Below are 25339 nucleotides of genomic sequence, written 5' to 3'. Positions count from 1 at the left end.
TGCATGAGTTATGTTACGGGTCTCGTTGCCATCCCCCCCTAGACTGCAGGGCCAAAGGGATTCGTAACAATCACTCATCACTATAGATGTATTAGTTATATGTTATCTGCTGACATAACATATCACTTATTACTATAATGATGTGTTGGTGAGACGTCTCAGCCATAGAAATACAATATTGACTTGAATGGGAATGTCCGTTCTAGCCCTTCTCTTTCTATGGTCTCAGGGCATCAGCAATGGACTAATTCACGTCAGACAAATATCAACACGTGGAACACTCTACAGACATTCTAATTACACCACTCCATTCTAGCATCTTTTCACATTCAATGTCTTTCTTAAACCTTATCCCCTGAGTGGAGTAACACCAGGGCAATGAAAAAGTTCAGGTTACTGCAATTCTCTGGTGAGTTCAATTGTATGACCTTTCTGCTAAAATCCAAATACAGGCTCTAATCAGAAGGGATGGATTATGTCTCCTGTTTTGGGGAGCTAAATAGAATGCAATACAGTGCATTCCAGTGCAAAAAACCCCCCAAAATTAGAAAATGTAAAAAAATGCATTTGGAAAATATTCAGACCCCTTGACTTTCTAGATTTTGTTACTTTACAGCCTTGTTCTAAAATGTATTAAATACATTCTCCTCATCAATCTACACATGATAACAAAGCAAAAACAGTTTTTTATAAATGTTTGCAAATGTATTACCAATAAACTTATTTACATAATTATTCAGACCATTTGCTATGAGACTCAAAATTGAGCTCTGGTGGATCCTGTTTCCATTGATCATCCATCCTTGAGATGTTTCTACAACTTGATTGGAGTCCACCTGTGGTAAATTCAATTGATTGGACAAGATTTGGAAGACATACACCTGTCTATTTAAGGTCCCATAGTTGACAGTGCATGTCAAAGCAAAAACCAAGCCATGAGTCGAAGGAATTGCCCGTAGAGCTCTGAGACGGATCTGGTGAAGGGTACCAAAACATTTCTGCTGCATTGAAGGTCCCCAAGGACCATTAGTCTTAAATGGAAGAATTTTGGAACCAGCAAGACTCTTCCTAGCGCTGGCTGCCCAGCCAAACTGAGCAATCTGGGGTGGAAGGGCCTTGGTCAGGGAGGTGACCAAGAACCCGATGGTCACTCTGACAGTTCCTCAGTGGAGATGGGAGAAGCTTCCAGAAGGACAACCATCTCGGCGGCACTCCACCAATCAGGCCTTTATGGCAGAGTGGCCAGATGGAAGCCATTACTCAGTAAAAGGCTTGGAGTTTGCCAAAAGGCACCTAAAGGACTCTCAGACCATGAGAAACAAGATACTCTGGTCTGATGAAACCAAGATCAAACTCCTTGGCCTGAATGCCAAGCGTCACATTTGGAGGAAACCTGTTACCATCCCTATTTTTCAGCAGCAGGGACTGGGAGACTAGTCAGGAACGAGGGAAAGATGAACGGAGCAAAGTACAGAGATCCTTGATGAACACTTGCTTCAGAGCGCTCAGGACATCAGACTGGGGCGACGGTTCACCTTCCAACAGGACAACGACCCTAAGCGCACAGCCAAGACAATGCAAAGGTGGCTTCGGGACAAGTTTATGAATGTCCTTGAGTGGCCCAGCCAGAGCCCTGACTTGCTTTGTCATTATGGGGTAGTGTGTGTGTGTGTGTGTGTGTGTGGATTGATGAGGGGGAAAAAACTATTTAATACATTTTAGAATAAGGCTGTAATGTAACAAACTGTGGGAAAAGTGAATGGGTCTGAATACTTTACGAATGCACTGTAACTCAGTGTTATGTGGATTATTTATTCTATCCAGCTAAAATATTTACATGTATTTTGCATAGGAACACAAGTGCTTGAATGCCAGAAGGGAATGCTTTGGATAACACTAGAAGCACCTGTCACAACGTCCACGGAAGGTGGCGCCTCTCCGCGGTCGGGCGGTGCTCGGCGGTCGTCATCGCCTGCCTACTAGCTGCCACCGATCTGTCTGGTTTTGTCCGATTTAGGTCTGCACCTGTTTTGTTAGTCAATTAGTGGGGGTATTTAGTTTCTTTCATTTGGGGAATTGTGCGGGCTTGTTCTTTGATAGTCGGGAATTTTATGTTTTCCCAGTTAAGCTGCTTGTTTAGGCATTAGGGTTGCCGGGCTGCGCCCCATCCTTGTGGATCTTTGGAGCTGTCCTCCTTCCTAGTTGTTTTGCAACCTGCCTTGTTGCGGCATTTTTTTCTGTTTTGATTTATTAAACGTACATTTAAACGGATCTCAGTCTCCTGTGCCTGACTTCACCCCTCGTGCTATCAAAGTGATCCGTGACAGCACCAATATTATAGAGCCTCTATTTGATTGTGTACCTACCGTAGGAATACATTGAATCTTGCCTCCCAATGTTAGAGTAGTGCCCTACCCACTTCATGCTCATTCACACAACACCTTGGTGTCTTTGTCATGCAAACTAGTCAAATAATGAAAAGGGAAAATGATAATTCACACCTTTTATGTAAACATACAGGGACATGGGGAATTCGTTAAGAGCGGTTTCATTTGATTCAATTCATCCCTTTTTTTTTTCTACAGGAAATTCCACTTATTGAGGCTGCAGTATTACATCGAGACTGAAAAGGTAACTGTAGCCTACATTTCAAATGGTCTTATGAAAGGATATCCTTTGTTGTTAAAGCAGGTCTTTCACCAAAGCTATCTACCTATGTGTGCCATTAAAAACAGTTTTCCCTTTCTCAACTTCATAAAGGTCTGCCATATCATTCCACCCTATCCACTTGTACTATGCCAGCATATATACAAAATGCAGTGATACTATACATACATTGTCTGTCAGTACGTTGATGTTTCACTCTGACCTCGGATCCTCTTCTTTGCACATTTTGCAAACAAGGTTGTTCCTAAACGACAACAATGAACATTTGGGATTAGATTTAAATACAATAAACACATGTTAACATGTAATATCTTAACCTTTAAAAACATAAGCGGAAGGCAAAGGGACATGTAGGCTATATTCCATACAAAGACCTGGCAAGCGTGTGATATGAGGAAATGGTTATTAATGAAGACGTTTCACAAAACTTAGAATATAAATAATTGGAATGCCTTACCTCACTAACCAATTAAAACTAGCGGTGGCCTCACAACGTCTGATGTGCCTCCTAACGGTCAGGGCATGACTCGGGTGGGGAAGTCTGTTTGTTTTGGGGCCAGTGTGGTTCCCAATCAGAGGCAGCTGTCGGTCTATCGTTGTCTCTGATTGGGAGTCACTTAGGCAGCCTGTTTTCCACCTGTGTTTGTGGGAGGTTTTCTGTTTAGCACCTGAGCCTGACAGAACTGTGCGCTTTTGTTTTTTCACCATTTGTTATTTTGTTTTGAGTGTGTTGTGAAATAAATTATCATGAACACTTACCACGCTGCGCCTTGGTCCACTTCTCCTTATGATGAGCGTTACAAGTACGTTATTACAGTTGCTGCACAGGTACTTCTGCTGGGGTATATCACCACAAATACTTTGAGGAAATCCAGAAGGACACTCATTTTCACCTGTGGCAGATGAAGTTGTCCTCTGGTTTTAAACTAGACTCCATCTACAAATCACCAAGTTGTGTTTAAGATTGTAATTGTCACTATTCTCTCCCACTATATGATGCGTCCATTAAATAGTGTCAACCTTTATCATTTTTGAAGAGAGAAATTCAGTGGGTTTCCCCACTGTGGTAACCCGGAAACATGTTAAAACCCCATGTGTGGTACCAAGCAATAATGTACTTTACAGTGAGTAAGCATGATGTTCAAATGAGGTGTAAACATTTCCAGGAGCCAGTTTTCACAATGCTGCTGTCTCTCCCTCTCTCTCACACAAACATTTATTGCAGTTTGTTTCTCTGAATTTGTGAGGCGGTTCAATTGCCTCAATTAAAGTCACATCCACCAAATAGGAAAGTCCCCGTGCCATAATTTTCATACATCCTGCCTGTCGTCTAGCACAGAACACCAAGTTTGTGATAGAGGCCCATTATTTACATGACAGGTGTGAGAATTGTTGCCGTTACTGTCAGTAAAAATGTGTTGTACAGAAGAACTCAGTTCAGAATTTGAAAATGATCACAACAATGGGCACATTACCAAAACATGTAAACTTTTCATACATTTGTGGCGTTTGTTAAAAAGATATGAGAAACATTTAACTCCTCATAAGGTCCCATTTAAACTGATCAATAGCTATCTGGCTTGTTGTTGTATGAAGAGTGCGAATTACCACATGACAATAGACAACTGTTACAAAACACCAAAAAGTGTGCCTAATGACATTCTGCAACTGTCAGATTAGGGCTACATTAATTGATGGTTCTTGCTGACAATTTGACATTTTTCTGTAGCCTGAAAAGTCGAGGCATGAAATTGGGAATGAAACTAACTGTCCCAGGAAAAATGCATGGTCATCCTAATACACATGGTCAATTTACTAGACTAGGCTGCAATGTGTTATCATTAACTTCAAATAGGCCCAATGCTAGCCAGTGCTGTATTCTGGTGTGGTTAAAAAAAAATCTGAGTTCTGACTTCAGTGCATTCAAGATAACTGGAACTCGGAAAATAACGAGCTCTGACTGGAAAAATGGTTTTGAATTGTCATCCAACTTGGAGTTTAAGTTGGAAACTCGGGCATCTTTCTAGCGTCATGATTTGACTTCCCCCCCCCCCCTAATTTCCCAGTTGTCTTGAAAGCACCATTAAGATATCACATCACCATTTAGAAACAAAAAATGTATTGGTAAAGGCATTCTAAACAGTAAGAGTAGCTTGGAGTCTTCACGGATCGTGTGTCATAAAACGACCTTTCTTTCCTTACATTAATGACATTTATGGCTGTCATTATTACACATTTAACAGAGATCCTGGAGATCTCAGAAAAATGCACTGTACATGTAACTGTGAAAACAGTTCTCATGGGCACACAAATCCAAAATAATGTAGGCCTATGCCATTGCAAAATCTAAAGCTTTGAACCGAAAACGTCATCTACATATAGGCTACTGTCGTTATAGCCTACTTGTTGGATGCGCATTGGTGTCTAGCTTCAGGCTAGTGATATTGTCAACCATCAGCTGATCCAGGAAAGAAAACAAATATTTATATAAAATAATAAAGCTAAATAGTCTACTTCTTGTGGCCACGGACGGCACAGAACACCAATACCTGCGCGCACCTGAAAAACAAAGCAATGTGCGCTCTAAACACCTGACTGACAAAAGCAAACCATAACTCAACGGATACATCTAATGCATTGGAATAAAGACAGGCTATTTTTTTTCAAGGACATATGGCAAACAAATGGCAAATGAGGACTTACAAAGAAATCTATGCGTTTTAAGGGAGCTCAACTGAGACCGAAATTTAGCACTACTGAGTGGACAGAGCTGCTCTACAGAATTTATACCATTTATGAACTGGGATAATGTTTGTAGAAATTTGGAAGCTTTTACTTTCATATTTACCACTGCATTTTAAAGAAATAGGAGAGGTGAAATTAGCATTGTTTAGAGACCCCCCCTCCCCCCAAAAATACTTAGTTGTATATAAGGTAGCGAATGTCTCATTCAGGGGGGCTAACCCCGCTCCCCCGTAATTTACACCCTGGTTGTATGGCAAAACTGACAGTGACACAACTGACCTGCGAGGATGTTTTGAAAGTGAAGTTCACAGAAGCATTCACGATAGCCCAGATCAATTTCTTTCCACACAGCAATCCGCCATCGCATTGGCTATAGCCTACTCTATTTAACTGAGACCACATGCGCACCTGATCGCACGGGTATGGGTACTGAATTTGAAGCAGCAAGAATGATGACACGACACTTGCTGCATAGGCCTATAGGATAACTTCTATAAAGGGGTAGAAGGCCCATTGTTCCCCACTGTGTTTTGGTTTAGTAATCATTAGATCAGTAGATTAGGCTACTGTGGTGAGCAAGTGTTGCACCTTTTCATTTTCAGTAATTATTGATTACCCATTTCTCTGCCTGCAAATCGTCCTACTAGAAGGATTTATAAAATATTGATTGTACATCATAATAATGATACTTATTTTCAATGACGTTCTTCAGTTGTTGGAAAGGGTTAACACTGAAGAGAGAAACATCTAATCAGGATTTTTTTGGACGGTCTCTGGGGAGATGCATCTTGCTAGTCAGCTAGGCCATCAAAAGCTAGATAAAGGAATCTGCCATTGAACTGTATTAGGGCAACATTTTAGAGTGACAGTGGAATCAACCAATCAAATTTTGACTTGTGAGACTTCTGCCTTCTTGAAGGCCAACAGGTTACTGCACAATAGTGAGGAATAGTTTTCCCACGGTCTAGCTAGCTTTTGTTGGCAGATAGTTTGCAGCAGGTGTTATCAAAAAGGATGTTGCAAATTTCTTAGTTTCTCCCTGTTCAAGAATAACTTTCAACAAGAAGTTAAGTTTCAAATTATCATCTGGTGAGTGGAACTGTGTTTTATTGCAGCGCACTTGATTTTGTTAGACATCTCTTTGAAAATAACTTGTGTGTGGAACTTACAGCATTTTAGCAACATGAAAATCTGTTCATATACACCCCCAGGAAGAATATGACACTTAAACAAATCTGACAAGCAACCACTTAGATATGGTCGTTTTCATAAATTATTAGAATGTTTGGGAATGACGTATACTAAGGCATTTGTGAAAATTGGGGTATGCGGGTATGTGAGAGACTTCTTTAATTAGGGGTCAAAAATGCCTCTGAAGAGCTTGTCATCTCCAAACAAAATAGCTGACCTTTCTCTGAACTTTACCCCAAACTTAACAAAGCTTGTTGTGCCAGTGTCCATTTTATCAAACAGAAATTCCTCCCAAAACAGCAAAACTTATACTCCCCCACCCCTCTTGTGCTGCTTTACACATTACTTGGACACCTCCCTAAAAAGGAGAGATTTCTGGAACTGACCATTTGTGTCAGCAACTTTCTATGCAGTTTCCCCAACAAGCACATTTGGTTCCTTGGAAGTTGTGTGAACGTTTGTTTATGGTTTCACATTGGTTGTGGTAACAAAGCCATATGTTTCCTGACCGGTAAAACAGAACGTTTTTAAAGCTACAATGTAACTTTTTGGGTGAACCAACCAAATTCAAATAGAAATGTGAGTTAGATTTCACTGATTTGAAAACAAGTCTATAAAGCAGATCTATTTCTATTCTTCATTCTGAAGTTTTGCTTTTGCATCTTTTATATATGGTTTCTACACCAGCTTCAAACAGCTGGTGGAAACGATATTTCACAGCGGTTTAGATGGTACAATGATTCTCAACCTAATGACTGCTTGTTTGGTCACAAACTGAAACGAAAAACTATTAGAATTTTAGCAACCAGCAAATGGCGGAGCAATTTTTGCATCTTTAAACGTTCTGAGAACAGAAGTTAACATTTTGCCTGTTCTGGGAACGTTTATGTTTAGGTTGCAGGGAGGTTCTGAGAACATTTTACTCTGGTTCCTTGGAAGTTTATTAACACTCAATGGAAATGCTAGGTTTTTGAATAACTTCCTTTTTCTTGAACTCCAAGCACAGATAGAACACTTGGAAATTAATTTCCCTAGACATTAATCACGGGAACACATGTATTTTTTGTGACACAGCATCAGTGAGATTTGAACCTATAATCTACCATTCCCTATCCATGGAATTAGTCCACTGTTTAGCACGATGGAGATGGCTCGCCATGTTTTTTTTTTGCATACAAAGTTGTTTATTTTAGTCTATTCAAACAGACCCCATTTCAAAAGGAAACAAGCGCTCATTAAGATCTGGTGGCCAATTTCTGGGTGCAGCCAACACACCTAACGAGAGGGTTTTGTTCATACTGAGAACGGAATGTATATGCTTTTAAAAACATTCAGTTCTTGTGGTTTTTAAGCAAAGTTTTTGAACATTCTCTGACCAATTTTACTATAAATACAACCATGAGGAAATCTGTGTTATGCGAAGTACTGAAATTCCCACAGAACATTTAACGTTCTCAGAACTTTGAGAACATTCCCAATGTCAAACCAGTTGGAGAACGTTCCTAGAACATAACCAACATTTTATTAAATGTAACCATGTTTGATCTTTTAAGGAAATGTTAGGTTAAAGTAATGAAATACCAAGAAAATAGTTTTGTCAAGATCCTTTGAAGTGTTGAATGTTCCAAAGCCAAGCAACTATCCTGCAACATTCCTAGAAAATTGTGGGAAGGTTGTCTGCAAAATAACCATATGACAACCACACTCTCACCAAGCTTTAAGAAACTCATGGTTCTCAGAACATTTTGTGCTAGCTGGGCAGTCTGAACACAAAGAACAGAGTTGCTGTAAACATCAAACTTTACTGTTTGTATCTATGTACATCACTGACCCTGATATCCCTGCTAAGGAACAGACCTGGGTTCAAATACTATTTAAACTTAGCTTGCCTGGCACAATCAAACCAATAGAATAATCACAACTGTGCAAACCCCTCCCATTTGGCACTCCAGGCAGAGTAGAGCAAACTAGAGCTCAAGTATTTGAAATATTTCCAATAGTATTTTAACCCATGTCTGCTGAGGAACAGAACAGCAGGAACACAGCCTTCTTATGGGGTAATGATGACAGTGGCTCAACACAATGATATTATTTAATCCACATCGCTCCCCATTTCCTCTTGTATTCCTCACACAACAGCCCTGTGCTGTCAATGTCATTGTCAAGTACTTCACCAAATGAGTACATTGCTGCAATATGGTGGGATAATTAGAGTGCTTGGCTGGACAGGGCACACACAGATGAGGACTCTCTGTTAATGCATCAACTACTTGTTTCCCAGTGCCATAAAGGCCTGCTGTGAATTGCATGATAATGCTTGGATGTTATAGGCTATTCCATTCATCCGTTGAATTCTTAATCGTTAGCTGCCTCATGGAAAAATGTGTTTTGCTTAGAGCCATAGATAATATGCTTGTTTCAGCAAGACCACTCTAAATATTTGAAATACTTCAAATTTAGTCCACAATTTATTTTGAAATGTTTAAGCTAAAAAAGCCATTCAATTTCTAAAATGTGCAGACATTACAGCTTTTTGATAGCATTTGTACTTTTTACACTTTAAAGCATTTTGTCCTAATAAACATCACAGAACAGAAAGATCTACCAAGGAGATGTAACTATTTTAGTGACTACATCAACTTCTTTCTAAACTAAACTAACTTCCCACTTCCTTTGGGAATTGCAACATTTAAAGATGCCTGCAAGAGCGAGACATATGATGTCAAGTGCTCAGTGTCGAGAAATTAGGCTTTACACGGGGGGAGAGAGCGAGCGAGAGAAAGAGAACAAGAGACTGACAGAGACAGATATAGAGACACACAATGCAATCTAGGCTCATCTATTCAATTAGCCTTGTTCTAGTCTCCCTGACTGGTGAAGAGTAATTAAAAAAGGCATAGATGTGTCGACTGGAGTCAGATAATCAAAAATAGGGATGACCCAGAAATAGTGCTGACGCAGCCAAGGGAGACTCATTTAGAAAATGGAAGTATTTAATACATTTTGTGGAGAACATTCAAACACAGTATAAGGATTCAAGAAAAAGCAATGGACATCACCATATCCAGGGTAATGGCAGAATCAGGAGAGTTGGCTTAGATTGAAAACATCCAGAGGTAATAGTCATTGCAGCATATGATAGTCTGTTTTACAAATGTCTGCCTGGTCTCATTCCTTTCCATTCAACACAAACTATTTATGCATCTTTTTGGGTAACAAAGGGGAACAAGGGTGAAGGACATTGTGCATTTAGGGGAAAAAATATGAGAACAGCAGTCAGTTGTCTTCCTATGGGGGAGTTCTTTTGAAGGACATGCACAATTTCATGCCTTGGTAACTCCCACGGATCGTGGGTCAGTGCTATTAAGGTATTAGATAAGGTTGCAGATCACAACTAGAGGTTCCATAGGTTCTTAGTCACAGACACTCGTTTTCAGGGGTTTGGGGGGGGGGGGTATATAACAGTTATTCAACCCTTTGGTAATATTTTTCACAACTCTCAGTACAAAACTAAAAATAGATCATCAAAAAGGCAGTTACAAAACTAAGCGCAACACAGTCACTTTTTCACAACTTAATCAGTGTTTCATCTAGAAATACACGTTCATTTAAAGTAATTTGCCTTTCACAATGCAATTCTCACACTTTTTTATGATTGTTCGTTTTGATATTTCTAAATGTCTTAATTTTTTGTATTATGCCTGCATTGTTGTGCATTGCTAGGTATTACTTTGATTTGATACTTCATTTGTTTAAATGCATTTGACTATTAATTCCTCTCACTTCTCCTAACTGATAATCACTAAACCATTTGGTAAACCTATAGATTTAACGGGTTTGTCTACTATAAGACTGAGAAAATAATGGAAAGGTATGTCTGTAAATTAGAAACAAAGTATATGTACTGTAATATGACTTAATTCACAGTAAAATCTGACATTGACAATATCCAAGATGTACTGTATGTAACATGCATCCCCTATACAGTAAACCTGTATCCACAATGAAGTTGCTGGGGTGGGATACCATAATATACAGTGCATTCAGATAGGGGCAGCAGGTAGCCTAGTGGTTAAAGCGTTGGACTAGTAACCGAAAGGTTGCAAGTTCGAATCCCTGAGCTGACAAAGTAAAAAATCTGTTCTGCCCTGAGCCTAGGAACAGTGGTTTAACTGTCTTGTCATTGAAAATAAGATGTATTTTCTTAACTGACTTGCCTAGTTAAAAAGGTAAAATAAATAGTAGTCAGACCCCTTAGTCTTTTGCACATTTTTTTTTACATTACAGCCTTATTCTAAAATGTATTAAATATTTTCCTAATCAATCTACACACAATACCCAATAATGACAACTTTTTCTTGCAACTTAGTATTCAGACCCTTTGCAATGAGGCTCAAAACTGAGCTCAGGGACATTGTTTCCGTTGATCATCCTTGAGATGTTTCTACAACTTGATTGGGGTCCACCTCTGGTAAAGTCAATTAATTGGACATGATTTGGAAAGGCACACACCTGTCGATATAAGGTCCCACACTTGACAGTGCACATCAGGGCAAAAACCAAGCCATGAGGTGGAAGGAATTGTCCGTAGAGCCCCGAGACAGGATTGTGTTGAGGCACTGATCTGAGGAAGGGCCCCAAAAAATATCTGCAGCATTGAAGGTCCCCAAGAACACAGTGGCCTCCATTCTTAAATGGATGAGGTTTGGAAACACCAAGACTCTTCCTCGAGCTGGCTGCCTGGCCAAACACCTGGGAGGTGACCAAAAACCGGAGTTCCTCTGTGGAGATGGGAGAACCTTCCAGAAGGACAACCATCTCTGCAGCACTTCACCACTCAGGCCTTTATGGTAGAGTGGCCAGACGGAAGCCACTCCTCGGTAAAAAGCACATGACAGCCTGCTTGGGGTTTGCCGAAAGGCACCTAAAGGACTCTGACCATGAGAAACAAGATACTATGGTCTGATGTAACCAAGATTAAACTGTTTGACCTGAATGCCAAGCGTCACGTCTGGAGGAAACCTAGAACCATCCCTACGGTGAAGCATGGTTGTGGCAGCATCATGTTGTGGGAATGTTTTTCAGCGGCAGGGACTGGGAGACTAGACAGGATCGAGGGAAAGATGAACGGAGCAAAGTACAGAGTGATATAAACCTGCTCTAGAGTGCTCAGGACCCCAGACTGGGCGAAGGTTCACCTTCCAACAGGATAATGACCCTAAGCACACAGCCAAGACAACGCAGGAGTGGCTTCGGGGCAAGTCTCTGAATGTCCTTGAGTGGCCCAGCCAGAGCCTGGACTTGAACCCGATCTAACATCTCTGGAGAGACCTGAAAATAGCTGTGCAGCGACGCTTCCTATCCAACCTGGCAGAGCTTGAGAGGATCTGCAGAGAAAAATGGGAGAAACTCCCCAAATATGTGTGCCAAGCTTGTAGCGTCATACCAAGATGACTCGAAGCTGTAATTGCTGCTAAAGATGCTTCAGCAAAGGACTGAGTAAAGTGTCTGATGCAAATTAGATAACTTCTGATTTCCACTATATATAAAAAAAGTTTTTCACAATTCCTGACATTTAATCCTAGTAAAAATTCCCTGTCTTAGGTCAGTCAGGATCACCCCTTTATTTCAAGAATGTGAAATGTCAGAATAATAGCACAGAGAATGATTTCTCAGTGACTATTTCTTTCATCACATTCCCAGTGGGTCAGAAATGTACATACACTCAATTGGTATTTGGTAGCATTACCTTTAAATTGTTTAACTTGGGTCAAACGTTTCAGGTATTCTTCCACAAGCTACCCACAATAAGTTGGGTGAATTTTGGCCCATTCCTCCTGACAGAGCTGGTGTAACTGAAGCAGGTTTGTAGGCCTCCTTGCTTGCACACGCTTTTTCAGTTCTGCCCACACATTTTCTATAGGATTGAGGTCAGGGCTTGGTGATGGCTACTCCAATATCTTGTCTTTTGTTGTCCTTAAGCCATTTTGCCAAAATCTTGGAAGTATGCTTGGGGTCATTGTCGGTTTGGAAGACCCATTTGCGACCAAGCTTTAACTTCCTGACTGATGTCTTGAGATGTTGCTTCAATATATCTACATCATTTTCCATCCTCATGATGCCATCTATTTTATGAAGTGCACCAGTCCCTCCTGCAGCAAAGCACCCCACAACATGATGCTGCCACCCCCGTGCTTCACGGTTGGGATGGTGCTCTTCGGCTTGCAAGCCTCCCCCTTTTTCCTCCAAACATAACAATGGTCATTATGGCCAAACAGTTCTATTTTTGTTTCATCAGACCAGAGGACATTTCTCCAAAAAGTACGATCTTTGTCCCCATGTGCAGTTGCAAACCGTAGTCTGGCTTTTTTTATGGCGGTTTTGGAGCAGTGGCTTCTTCCTTGCTGAGCGGCCATTCAGGTTATGTCGATATAGGACTCGTTTTACTGTGGATGTAGATACTTTTGTATCTGTTTCCTCCAGCATCTTCACAAGGTCATTTGCTGTTGTTCTGGGATTGATTTGCACATTTCCCACCAAAGTACGTTCATCTCTAGGAGACAGAACACGTCTCCTTCCTGAGCGGTATGACGGTTGCGTGGTCCCATGTTGTTTATACTTGCGTACTATTGTTTGTACAGATGAACGTGGTACCGTCAGGCATTTGGAAATTGCTCCCAAGGATGAACCAGACTTGTGGAGGTCTACAATTTCTTTTCTGTCTTGGCTGATTTCTTTTGATTTTCCCATGATGTCAAGCAAAGAGGCACTGATTTTGAAGGTAGGCCTTGAAATACATCCACAGGTACACCTCCAGTTGACTCAAATGATGTCAATTAGCCTATAAGAAGCTTCTAAAGCCATGATATCATTTTCTGGAAGTTTCCAAGCTGTTTAAAGGCACAGTCAACTTAGTGTATGTAAACTTCTGACCCACTGGAATTATTATTATTATTATTATTACAGTGACTTATAAGTGAAATAATCTTTCTGTAAACAATTGTTGGAAAAATGACTTGTGTCATGCACAAAGTAGATGTGCTATCCCACTTGCCAAAAGTATAGTTTTAACATTAAATTTGTGGAGTGGTTGAAAAACAAGTTTTAATGACCGACCTGTGTGTGTGTGTGTGTGTGTAAACGTCCGACTTCAACTGTGTATATATATATATATACACACATTTGCAAAACTCCGACTCTGTTTTTGCTTGGTCATTATGGGGTATTGTGTGTAAATTGATAAGATTTTTTTTCTCCCTTTAATCCATTTTAAAATAAGGCTGTAATGTGGAAAATGTAAAGGGGTCTGAATACTTTCCGAATGCACCGTTTGCCATTGACGTAGCAGACGCTTTTATCTAAAGTGACAAATGAGACCGCACATTTGTCTATGTTACCACAGTGGGAATGGAACCCACAAGTCGTGTTGCTAGTGCCATGCTCTTACGAACGGAGTCATGTACTGGACCACTACAATACATAAGTACAATATACAATACATGATTACTGTTACGTTCCCCAGCAAAAAAAACAAAAATTGTTGCTCAAACAGAAAAGGGAATTAACAAAGAGTCACCGACAACAACCAAAACAAAACAAGGTAGGGTTCTAGGAGGTGTTCAGAAAGACACTCATGGGGGTATCCACTGAAAGTTGACTAGCAACAACTGTGACCTAAAAAAAAACCCACCATGAGCACCTTCTAAATTTTCCCAAGAAGGAAAACAAAATAAAAACCCACACTAAACTTACAGATCAGAAAAAGGAATGTTTTTCTAGAACTCAAACAGGGAGTGCCAACTAAAGGTGTTGACCCTCCACATCTCTCAAGACAAGTGGAGCACTGCTCTAGCCACTCTTAAATATCACCTGGGCCAGCACAGGTGAAACACCTTCCCTCCAATGAGATGGCAACCAGCACAGGTGTAACACATACTGACTAATGAGGTGACACCAATTTGTGTGCCCTACGTGCTAAAGTCCAACCTTTAAAACAAAAATGGAAAAACCCAAAACTCGTAACAATTACGATACAAGTGGAAGATGCCATTCCCATGAGCGTACCATTCTCCTTCAGGCCATGGATCAGGCATGCAATGACCTCAATCCAGACCTATGTCAGGCTTGGATTCGTCATGCCAAAAGGTTTTTCCCCAGGTGCATGAACAATGAGAACCTGGGGATGAGAATGTTTGTCCAAAATCTCAAGACAGACTTGATGCAAACTAGTGCCTGCTTCTTTAATTTATTTCATTTGATTACAGTACACCTGTGATGTAATTATATCTGAATTATTTATTTATTTTTTGCATCATTGATTGTGAAAGTAGTGTTCAATGATCACTCCATTGATCACACACGGGATATAATTGAATGAAATTTGATGTTCAGTTAATTTTAATGGGTAATGCAAGTGTTTTGCCTAATGTGAAAACAGTTTAATGTACTGTAGAATATTACATTTAAAGGGAAATGTATCTTGATTTTTTTTTTGCTATTGGATTACCTGGTTGATAAAATAACTACACTGGAAAAGAAAAGTGTTGGTCCCATGTTTCATGAGCTCAAATTTTAGGCACACATTTGTTTACATCCATGTTAGTGAACGTTTCTCCTGACAGGTGTGGAATATCAAGAAGCTGATTAAACAGCATGACCAATACACAGGTGTACCTTGTGCCAGGAATAATAAAAGGACACTTTAAAATGTGCAGTTTTGTCACACAACACAATGCCACAGATGTCTCAAGTTTTGAGGGAGTGTGCAATTGGCATGCTGACTGCAGGAATGTCCACCAGAGCTGTTGCCAAAGAATTGAAAATAAATTATTTCTCCACCATAAGCTGCCTCCAACGTTGTTGGAGCCTCACAACCGCAGACCACGTGTAACCAATAGCACCAAAGCAATTTAAAAAAAACTGTACTAATATTGTAGTCTACAGTATATCTGTAGAAAAACTATATTTTTGTCCCTTCCCCCAAATGACAAACTGACAGTACTCTGTTATTGAGAATGTTTTATTCAACGTCCCTCTTATGGTGGAACTATCATCTAATTGAGTAACTATAATGAGTGATACGATTAGGCGACAATCATAAGAAATCAAAACCTAAGTTTGTAAAGTGATAAATGTTAGTTCTTATAGTATACCTTTTATTTTAAAATACTGTGATGAGACAACTTTACACATCTAAACAGTTTTTTTTTTTTTTATTCATTTTGAGACAAAAACATAAGTATACTGAATGTCAATCAGAAGATCTGATTATTAAGTGCTTATATTGGACTGAGGGATCTTTTACAACAACAGCTTACCATTATAAACACACTCATAAGAATACCAACATTAAATTCTCACTTTAAGTGTGTTTCAGCCTAACTTAAACAGACCTCTCTACCTATCACCATATAAGCAATATTTTCACTCAACCTTTAAATGGAAAGACTAGCCGCATCATGACATAACAAACAGTAAATTAAACATAAATACAAAATTACAGTAAATTAACAATGGCTGCAACATACTACAGAATGCATAGGAGACCACCACATTCCCGGCAAACACACCACACAATGTTGTCTCAATATTGACTCCAAGTTGTGACCCTCAATGTGCCATTTCTACTTTGTAACAACCCTTTGTCACTCTGACTTTTATAGGCACCACCAGATCTCGGTTCAAATACGATTTCAGGTATTTCAATTACTTTACAAAACAAATATTTAGATATTACATGTATAGGTCTTACTTCTTTTAATCACTATTTATTTGACCTTTATTTAACTAGGCAAGTCAGTTAAGAACAAAATCTTATTTTCAACGACGGCCTAGGAACAGTGGGTTAACTGCCTTGTTCAGGGGCAGAACACCAGATTTTTACCTTGTCAGCTCAGGGAGCTGATCTTCGTTCTTGCAACGCTCTAACCACTAGGCTACCTTACATTGGTGTCTCATGAAAGATGGCAAGATGCCATGTTACATTTAAAAAACAGCAGGGTTTCAAAAAAGCTTATCGGACATTGAGCAGCGATCTGGTCTGAAGATACGCCCTCCAATGCTAAAATGCCGCTCCACAGCTGGGAGGATGCTGGGACATGTAAGTACTCAGCAGCAACTCTGGTCAGTGTTGGGTGTATGTGACTGTGTTTTTTCCAGAATTTCAGAGGATCAGTAGTTAGTGGAAGATATTGGGTGATTAGGTAATCATCAATATCTTTGTTGCTTTTGATAACATTTCACCAGCCCCATCCCTCAGCAGTTTAACCTCTACAGGTGTCCCTAAACCGGAGTGGTTGTTGCTAATGTGCGCTAATGTGACTAGAATGACGTTGTATACAATAGCCAACTTTCCTGGGACATAGACATGTCTTACATGGGGAGAAAGCTTAAATTATTGTAAATCTAACTGCAGTGTCCAATTAACAGTAGCTATTACAGTGAACAAATACCATGCTACCGTTTGAGGAGTACACAAAAACAAAAACGTATCACAGCAACTGGTTTGATACATTCACCTCTGAAGGTAAATAATGTACTTATAATCAGTAATCTTGCTCTGATTTGTCATCCTGAGGGTCCCAGAGATAAAATGTAGCATCGTTTTGTTTGATAAAATCCCTTTTTATGTTCAAATGTATGAACTGGGGTCTACAGTTTGACCCCACTGCTGTCTCTGGCTCCACACCCACCCCGCCCGGCCATCTAGATGTGTGAAAGTTAGATACAAAAATGCTATGGTAATACATTTTTTTATGTTCTCTATAGCTATATACTTGAAAATTGACCAATTTGCCATATTTGGGCAAACTCCTGGCAGACTTGATACAAACTATTGTGCAGTAATGTAATTCTCCACTGGATCAGTCTGAACCTTTGCACACACACTGCTGCCATCTGGTGGCCAAAATCTACACTACACTTGACTCCTATCTGAAAGTATGGCCTTTCTCTTGCATTTCAAAGATTAGCTACAGGCAGTTAGATTTGGGTGTCATTTTAAGCGAAAATTGGAAAAAAAAGGTCCGATCCTTAAGTTAACAAAACAGTGTTGGGGTGATTGCCACTTTAAAGTCCCTTTGAGCAATTCATTGATCGATTTACTTAGAACATATATTCATAGAATTGTATATAAACATCTGGCTTTTGCTAAACATTTAGAGCAGAGTATTTGAGGGTATTTGAAATATGTTTGGTGAAAATATATTTCAAAAGGGTTTCAAATAGTGTTCCAGAAAAGTATCAAATACAATTTGATAGACTTTTTTATTTGTTCAATTGTTTTTAATAAACATTCAAATACTCAAATAAAAGTAATTGTTTTGGGCTATATACACTGCTCAAAAAAATAATGGGAACACTAAAATAACACATCCTAGATCTGAATGAATGAAATAATCTTATTAAATACTTTTATCTTTACATAGCTGAATGTGCTGACAACAAAATCACACAAAAATAATCAATGGAAATCCAATTTATCAACCCATGGAGGTCTGGAGTCACAGTCAAAGTTAAAGTGGAAAACCACACTACAGGCTGATCCAACTTTGATGTAATGTCCTTAAAACAAGTCAAAATGAGGCTCAGTAGTGTGTGTGGCCTCCACGTGCCTGTATGACCTCCCTACAACACCTGGGCATGCTCCTGATGAGGTGGCGGATGGTCTCCTGAGGGATCTCCTCCCAGACCTGGACTAAAGCATCCGCCAACTCCTGGACAGTCTGTGGTGCAACGTGGCGTTGGTGGATGGAGCGAGACATGATGTCCCAGATGTGCTCAATTGGATTCAGGTCTGGGGAACGGGCGGGCCAGTCCATAGCATCAATGCCTTCCTCTTGCAGGAACTGCTGACACACTCCAGCCACATGAGGTCTAGCATTGTCTTGCATTAGGAGGAACCCAGGGCCAACCGCACCAGCATATGGTCTCACAAGGGGTCTGAGGATCTCATCTCGGTACCTAATGGCAGTCAGGCTACCTCTGGCGAGCACATAGAGGGCTGTGCGGCCCCCCCAAAGAAATGCCACCCCACACCATGACTGACCCACCGCCAAACCGGTCATGCTGGAGGATGTTGCAGACAGCAGAACGTTCTCCACGGCGTCTCCAGACTGTCACGTCTGTCACATGTGCTCAGTGTGAACCTGCTTTCATCTGTGAAGAGCACAGGGCGCCAGTGGCGAATTTGCCAATCTTGGTGTTCTCTGGCAAATGCCAAACGTTCTGCACGGTGTTGGGCTGTAAGCACAACCCCCACCTGTGGACGTCGGGCCCTCATACCACCCTCATGGAGTCTGTTTCTGACTGTTTGAGCAGACACATGCACATTTGTGGCCTGCTGGAGGTCATTTTGCAGGGCTCTGGCAGTGCTCCTCCTTGCACAAAGGCGGAGGTAGCGGTCCTGCTGCTGGGTTGTTGCCCTCCTACGGCCTTCTCCACATCTCCTGATGTACTGGCCTGTCTCCTGGTAGCGCCTCCATGCTCTGAACACTACGCTGACAGACACAGCAAACCTTCTTGCCACAGCTCGCATTGATGTGCCATCCTGGATGAGCTGCACTACCTGAGCCACTTGTGTGGGTTGTAGACTCCGTCTCATGTTACCACTAGAGTGAAAGCACCGCCAGCATTCAAAAGTGACCAAAACATCAGCCAGGAAGCATAGGAACTGAGAAGTGGTCTGTGGTTACCACCTGCAGAACCACTCCTTTATTGGGGGTGTCTTGCTAATTGCCTATAATTTCCACTTGTTGTCTATTCCATTTGCACAACAGCATGTGAAATGTATTGTCAATCAGTGTTGCTTCCTAACTGGACAGTTTGATTTCACAGAAGTGTGATTGACTTGGAGTTAGATTGTGTTGTTTAAGTGTTCCCTTTATTTTTTTGAGCAGTATATTTAAAAATACTCAAATACACAATAAAATGTATTTTTAAAGCAGATACAAATGTATTTGAACCCAGGTCTGGAAACTACACAGATGTACAATTGTCTGCTGCCTCCAAGGTATCGAACACTATATCATATCACTGTAAATAATGAGAAAGACATACACTCATACTGTACCAGTGACACAATGTCATTCAACATTTGGGCAAATGAAAAGGCTGCTCTTTGCAGGGAATGAATTACCAGCAGTTGTTGTATTATGTCACAATGTTTTCATATTTTTTTTTGCTTTGGTTGCCCATAGGGGAATCTCAATTTTTGGTACTCTGACTGAGTAAAGAACACAGTTGGCCTTACTTTATGTACACACACTGAAGATGACAGACTAGAAGGCTTCAGGAGTAAACAAAATCCAGTATATTGAAAGGACTAATTTGAGTTGAGTCAAGATAGCATATCAGTGAATAGACTTGGTTCTCAGAGAAGGAGGTGAATTTATAGGTTAGAACCTACTGTCTGAGGTTGCCACCAACAACTGGAAGGCTACACGGATAGATCCAGGCCTCTGATTATAATTGGCACATATTCTCTTCATTCTCTCTACTTTCATTGTAACAGGTCACACATGCATGTTGCTCAAAGCCACTCTTGTGGGATCACTGTATTTGTAAAAGGCAGGGCTGCCTTTTGTGAAGTGATTGGGTTGGCTTTAAAACCCCTGTCTGACTGATATAGTGCTTTGTCATGAATGTGTCTTACTGGGGCACTGGACTGACACATGATCTGTACAAGGTATGTCTAGGGGTCAAAAAGGAGCTTGGGGTAAACCACAAGATCATGTAACTGACTGGGGTTCCAACCTGTGGCTCTTGCGTGTCTCAAGACAGTGTTAACCCACTGAGCTACAGTCTGAGCATTATGCTCAGGGACCTATCACACGTATTCAGGTCTCAAGCAAGGTTCCTCATCTCGTGAGCGTGGTTCACTGAACCCCCTGCGTAACACTTAGGAGAACTCAGACTGCTGTCAGATGCAAAGTTAACTGTACATACAAGCAGCTGGGACAACCCAAATAAACTGTAGGAAACTCAATTCATTCAATTCAATTTCACTCAAGAGAATGAGAAAAATCCTAACATTTCATATTTCAGAATTCCACAGCTTTCCTTTTAAAAGCACAACAATACTGTAGTTCTGACATTGCCTGCATTATTTTTTAAATAATTCTTAGAAACATGATCAGATCAGCAAGAAGTTGCAAAAGGTTACAAAACCTTGGAGGTTTCAACACAACACCACAAAATGGTCAACGTTTGGAGGGGATTACGAATGTCTTTGGACAGGGGTTACAGTACGAGCAGATTAAGGTTCAGAGTCCTTATTCTAATTTTCGGCAGGTAGAGTGTCTTTAATAACGCTTAAGTCCATCAATCTATGGTTTCTCGTACTCTCTGTTCCCTCTCATTTGTTCTCTTCTGTCGTGGCTCTAATCTTCATCTCAGCAAATTTAAGGGAGTACTGCCAGCCCGTCCAGGAGGACCACTCAATGCCGTCGGCGTAGGAGGTGTGCGGCCCACGCAGGTACTGTCCATTCAGGTTGGACGTGTGGCAGTTGCGGTACCACCAGGCACCGTGGTAGAAGGAGGCACAGTTGTTCTCTGAGTGGTCGTTATCTTGGTCCTTGGTGGTGAATTTCATCCCGTTGTGTTTGAGCATTGAGTCACCTTACAAAGACAGACAGACAGGAGGAGGGGTGGGTGCAGAAACAGGGAGGAGGAGAGGGAGAGAGAGAGGGTGGGGAATGAGAGAGGTAGCCAGCATTTTAGCACTTTGACAGGATCATGATGACATGTTTGGTGGTATATTTGTGAGAGGTTTAAAAAGAAAGACCATTACTGCTTGGTGAAATATAACAATATACTGAAATGAAAACCACAGGGACGGGCAAGTAAATTACTTTGCCTTTGCCAGGTTCTGTGTTAGTGAGTGTGAGAGAGAGAGAGAAATGTGTTGACATGATAGCTCAGCTGAATCGAACACAGCTTGTTTCCAAAGCTAAGCAGAGTAGATAGAGGTAGATCTGGATGGTATATTTGTTCTCACTGAAGATTATTACCCATTATATACCAGTATGAGTCAATGTTCAGGCAGGAATCGTTGGACTGTGGCTTCACATTCAATATAGCTCTTTATTTAGGTTGATGGCATGACATTGAAACAATGACGTTGATTCAAACATACCATTTTACTATCAACATTGAAACAAGGTCAAATAAAATATCTCTAATCAAATATGAAATTCTACATAAATTCAACCACACTATGTAATCAATATAGGATAAAAATATTAGTAAAATGTCTACGTGAAACTTTCAATGCAATTTCAACCAATATATAGTTCTGATGATTATGTTGAAATTAGATTGATGTAACAACCTGTTAGTCAAGTTAAGTCAATGTATTTAAGTTGAAGTTTTACCCTAATTTCAATGTTTACAATGTTGGTTGAAATTAGATGAAAACAGTACTGGTTGATGACTTTTTTCAAATCCAATCTATTTTCCACTATGATTCCATGTCACAGTACATTGCCGAATTACATTGAAACAACATTTATTCAACCAGTGTGTGCCCAGTAGGATATGTGTGGGTGGGTGGGTGTGGGTGGTGTTTGTGTGTATCTGTGCATGCTTGAATATGTCTGTGTGTGTGTGCAGATCAGAGGAAGACTGGTGGAGAGGTTGTAGGCTGTGTTGGTGGCCTTATTAAACTCTATGATGTATGTCTCAGGGATGTAATGCAGCAGCCAGTGGTGCATTAATCAAATCCCCTCTATGCAGCACCACGCTCTACTCTGGAGGTGCTAATTCTGCTGTGGCTGGACCAGGCAGCTCTTAGCGACAGCTGCTTATTGCCCACATAGCACTAACTCCATTTTTTTTGTATGGATATCCTTTCAGATTTTGCTTCCATATCATGCCTCGTAATCATGGGCTGATGGTAAGGAGAAAAATCTCCCCCTAACTATCACATTATGCAGATTACAGATCCTGTTATATATTTCAATTTCCCACCAAGTGCCTCAGACTATAGACTTATTTAACCCTGGTTTTACTAGGTGAGTTGGCTGAGAACACCAAGTTACACTGTAGTTTACGAGGTTAGATCGGGGATTTAGCCAGGACACTGGGTGAAAGGGAAATTTCAAAAATGTTCTACTTAATATTCATAATCTCCTGCACCACCCCAACATCTACATACAGTATGTGAAAATGGCACTTTTGTATGTTTTGTCGTAAAAAAGATAGAGGAAGATAAGTGATTCCAATGATATCATTGGTGTGAATCATGTGATTTTAAACAATTATGAGTAGGCGTTTCCTACTAATTGCCTACTAATTGTCTACTAATTGGTTGATGATGTCATAGGAAACACTTATCTTTCTCTATCTTTTTTACAAAAAAAACATAGAAACGTGCCATTTTCACATATGTTCATGTTGGGGTGGTGCTGGACATTATGAATATGAAGTTGAACATTTTTGAAATGTCAGTTTAACTCCCCTACTCATACAACAATGAAATGGAATTATTACAGACCACATTATTTGTTTTGTTCGTGAAGATGATGTAAGAGCATGATGATGATAATAATAGTAAAATCATGCAATGCACAAAGGGATGAGTCAGTTTATTAGGGCAGTGTAGGACGAGTCTGCCTCTCTCCCTATGGAAAAAGTACCCCAGAGTATTGTATACCCACCTATTGTACATCTATTCTATGCTGACATTAACCGCTTCAACACGCTCGTGGATTATCGCTAAAAAAGGTTGGCAACCTTTTAAATATAGAATTATTGTAAACATAGTGGCAGGATATGATAATGACCCACTGCATTGATGATTAAACCTGTTTAAACTCCTTAAGACGCAGTGTAAATGGATGCCTACTGTACCATTATAACAAATGTAATGCAATGTAATGTAATGTTGGACACATTTTAATCAAATATCCTGGGAGAAACCTACAATGAGCGCAGCGAAAGTATTTTAACATGCACCCGAACTCATAATCATATTCATAATGAATACATTAAAAACATCAGAGGGAAATTATGTGCTCCTCCACAAGCATTGTCATAAAACATATTCAACACTCCTGTGGCCCTAGTAATGATATGGTTAAAACACTTTGGTTAGGTAACAAACTGTCATTAAAGAGTTTCTTTCAAGTTCTGAGAGTAAGCACTTAAAGTGTGAACAGCTAGTGCGCCTCATCATCACAGGTAATTGCACGTTCGCCCTATTTCTCTGCCGGTAGAGTACTCATTTCATGTTTATATATGATGTACAATTCTGTAGTATATAACCGTCATTTTGTTGTTGAGGATAATGGTTAAATAATCTTTGCAGTGATTGAAGATTAATTATCAAAGACTAAAAGGCAGCGACAGTTTTCTGTGTGAACGGATGCAGAATAAACGGGTAAAAAAAAATACAAGTACTGTCTTAGTCAATATGTGAACATATCCTTTGTCATTGGTTTTGACAGTCAAATCTCAAACTGTTCCTCCCAAATGTCACTTAATTGAAACCAAATATATGAAGAACAAATCATTTAAATCCAGGTATTGAAAACAAACTGTGCTGAAGTCAAAACAGTGCTGCTGCAGCGTAACATTTTATTAAAAGGTCCAATGCTGCCGTTTTTTTAATCTCAATATCAAAACATTTCTGGGTAACAGTTAAGTACTTTACTGTGATTGTTTTCAATTAAAATGGTAAAAAAACCAAAAACAACACAACATATACAAAAGTCTGTGGACACCCCTTCAAATGAGTGGATTTGGCTATTTCAGCCACACCGTTGCTGACAGGTGCATAAAATTGAGCCATGCACAGCCATGCAATCTCAATGCCATGCAATCTCCATAGACAAACATTGGCAGTAGAATGGCTTTACTGAAGAGCTAGAGCTGCCCCGGGCAACTGTAAGTGCTATTATTTTGAAGTGGAAATATCTAGGAGAAACAATGGCTCAGCCGCGAAGTGGCTCACAAAACTGGACTGCTGAAGTGCGTAGTGCGTAAAAATCACTACCGAGTTCCAAACTACCATTGGAAGCAATGTCCGCACAATAACTGTTTGTCGGGAGCTTCATTAAATGGGTTTCCGTGGCCGAGCAGTCGCACACAAGCCTAAGATCACCATGCGCAATGCCAAGTGCGGCTGGAGTGGTGTAATGCTTGCCGTCATTGGACTCTGGAGCAGTGGAAACGTGTTCTCTGGAGTGACGAATCACACTTCACCATCTGGCAGTCCGATGGAAGAATCTGGTTTTGGTGGATGCCAGGAGAATGCTACCTGCCCGAATGCATATTGCCAACTGTAAAATTTGGTGGAGGAGGAATAATGGCCAGGGGCTGTTTTTCATGGTTCGGGGTAGGCCCCTTAGTTCCAGTGAAGGGAAATGTTAACGCTACAGTATACAATGACATCGTTGACAATTCTGTGCTTCCAACTTTGTGGCAACAGTTTGGGGAAGGTCCTTTCCTGTTTCAGCATGATAATGCCCCCGTGCACAAAGCGGGGTCCATACAAAAAGGTTTTGTCAAGATCGGTGTGGAAGAACTTGATTGGCCTGCACGGAGCCCTGACCTCAACCCCATCAAATACCTTTGGGATGAATTGGAACGCTGACTGTGAGACAGGTCTAATCGGCCAACATCACTGCCTGACCTCACTAATGCTCTTGTGGCTGAATGGAAGCAATTCCCTGCAGCAATGTTCCAACATCTAGTGGAAAGCCTTCCCAGAAGAGTGGAGGCTGTTATAGCAGTAAAG

The 25339-nt window shown here is 40.5% G+C and overlaps 1 protein-coding gene across 1 annotated transcript in view; it reads right to left on the bottom strand.

The window, feature by feature from the left end:
* Positions 1-17851: 17851 nt before the first annotated feature.
* LOC106580129 (fibrinogen C domain-containing protein 1) overlaps positions 17852-25339 on the bottom strand; it is a 229272-nt gene continuing 221784 nt past the window's right edge. The window contains exon 7 of the mRNA XM_014160835.3: positions 17852-21219. Coding sequence (XP_014016310.2) covers positions 20957-21219 — 263 coding nt within the window. The 3' untranslated portion in view covers positions 17852-20956. The remainder of the gene's footprint in view (positions 21220-25339) is intronic.

The sequence above is a fragment of the Salmo salar genome, chromosome 20 (assembly GCF_965601325.2).
Source record: "Salmo salar chromosome 20, fSalSal1, whole genome shotgun sequence".
Taxonomy (NCBI): Eukaryota; Metazoa; Chordata; class Actinopteri; order Salmoniformes; family Salmonidae; genus Salmo; species Salmo salar.
Note: the sequence above shows the minus strand (reverse complement) of the source record. Positions and strands in the feature narration are given on the sequence as shown.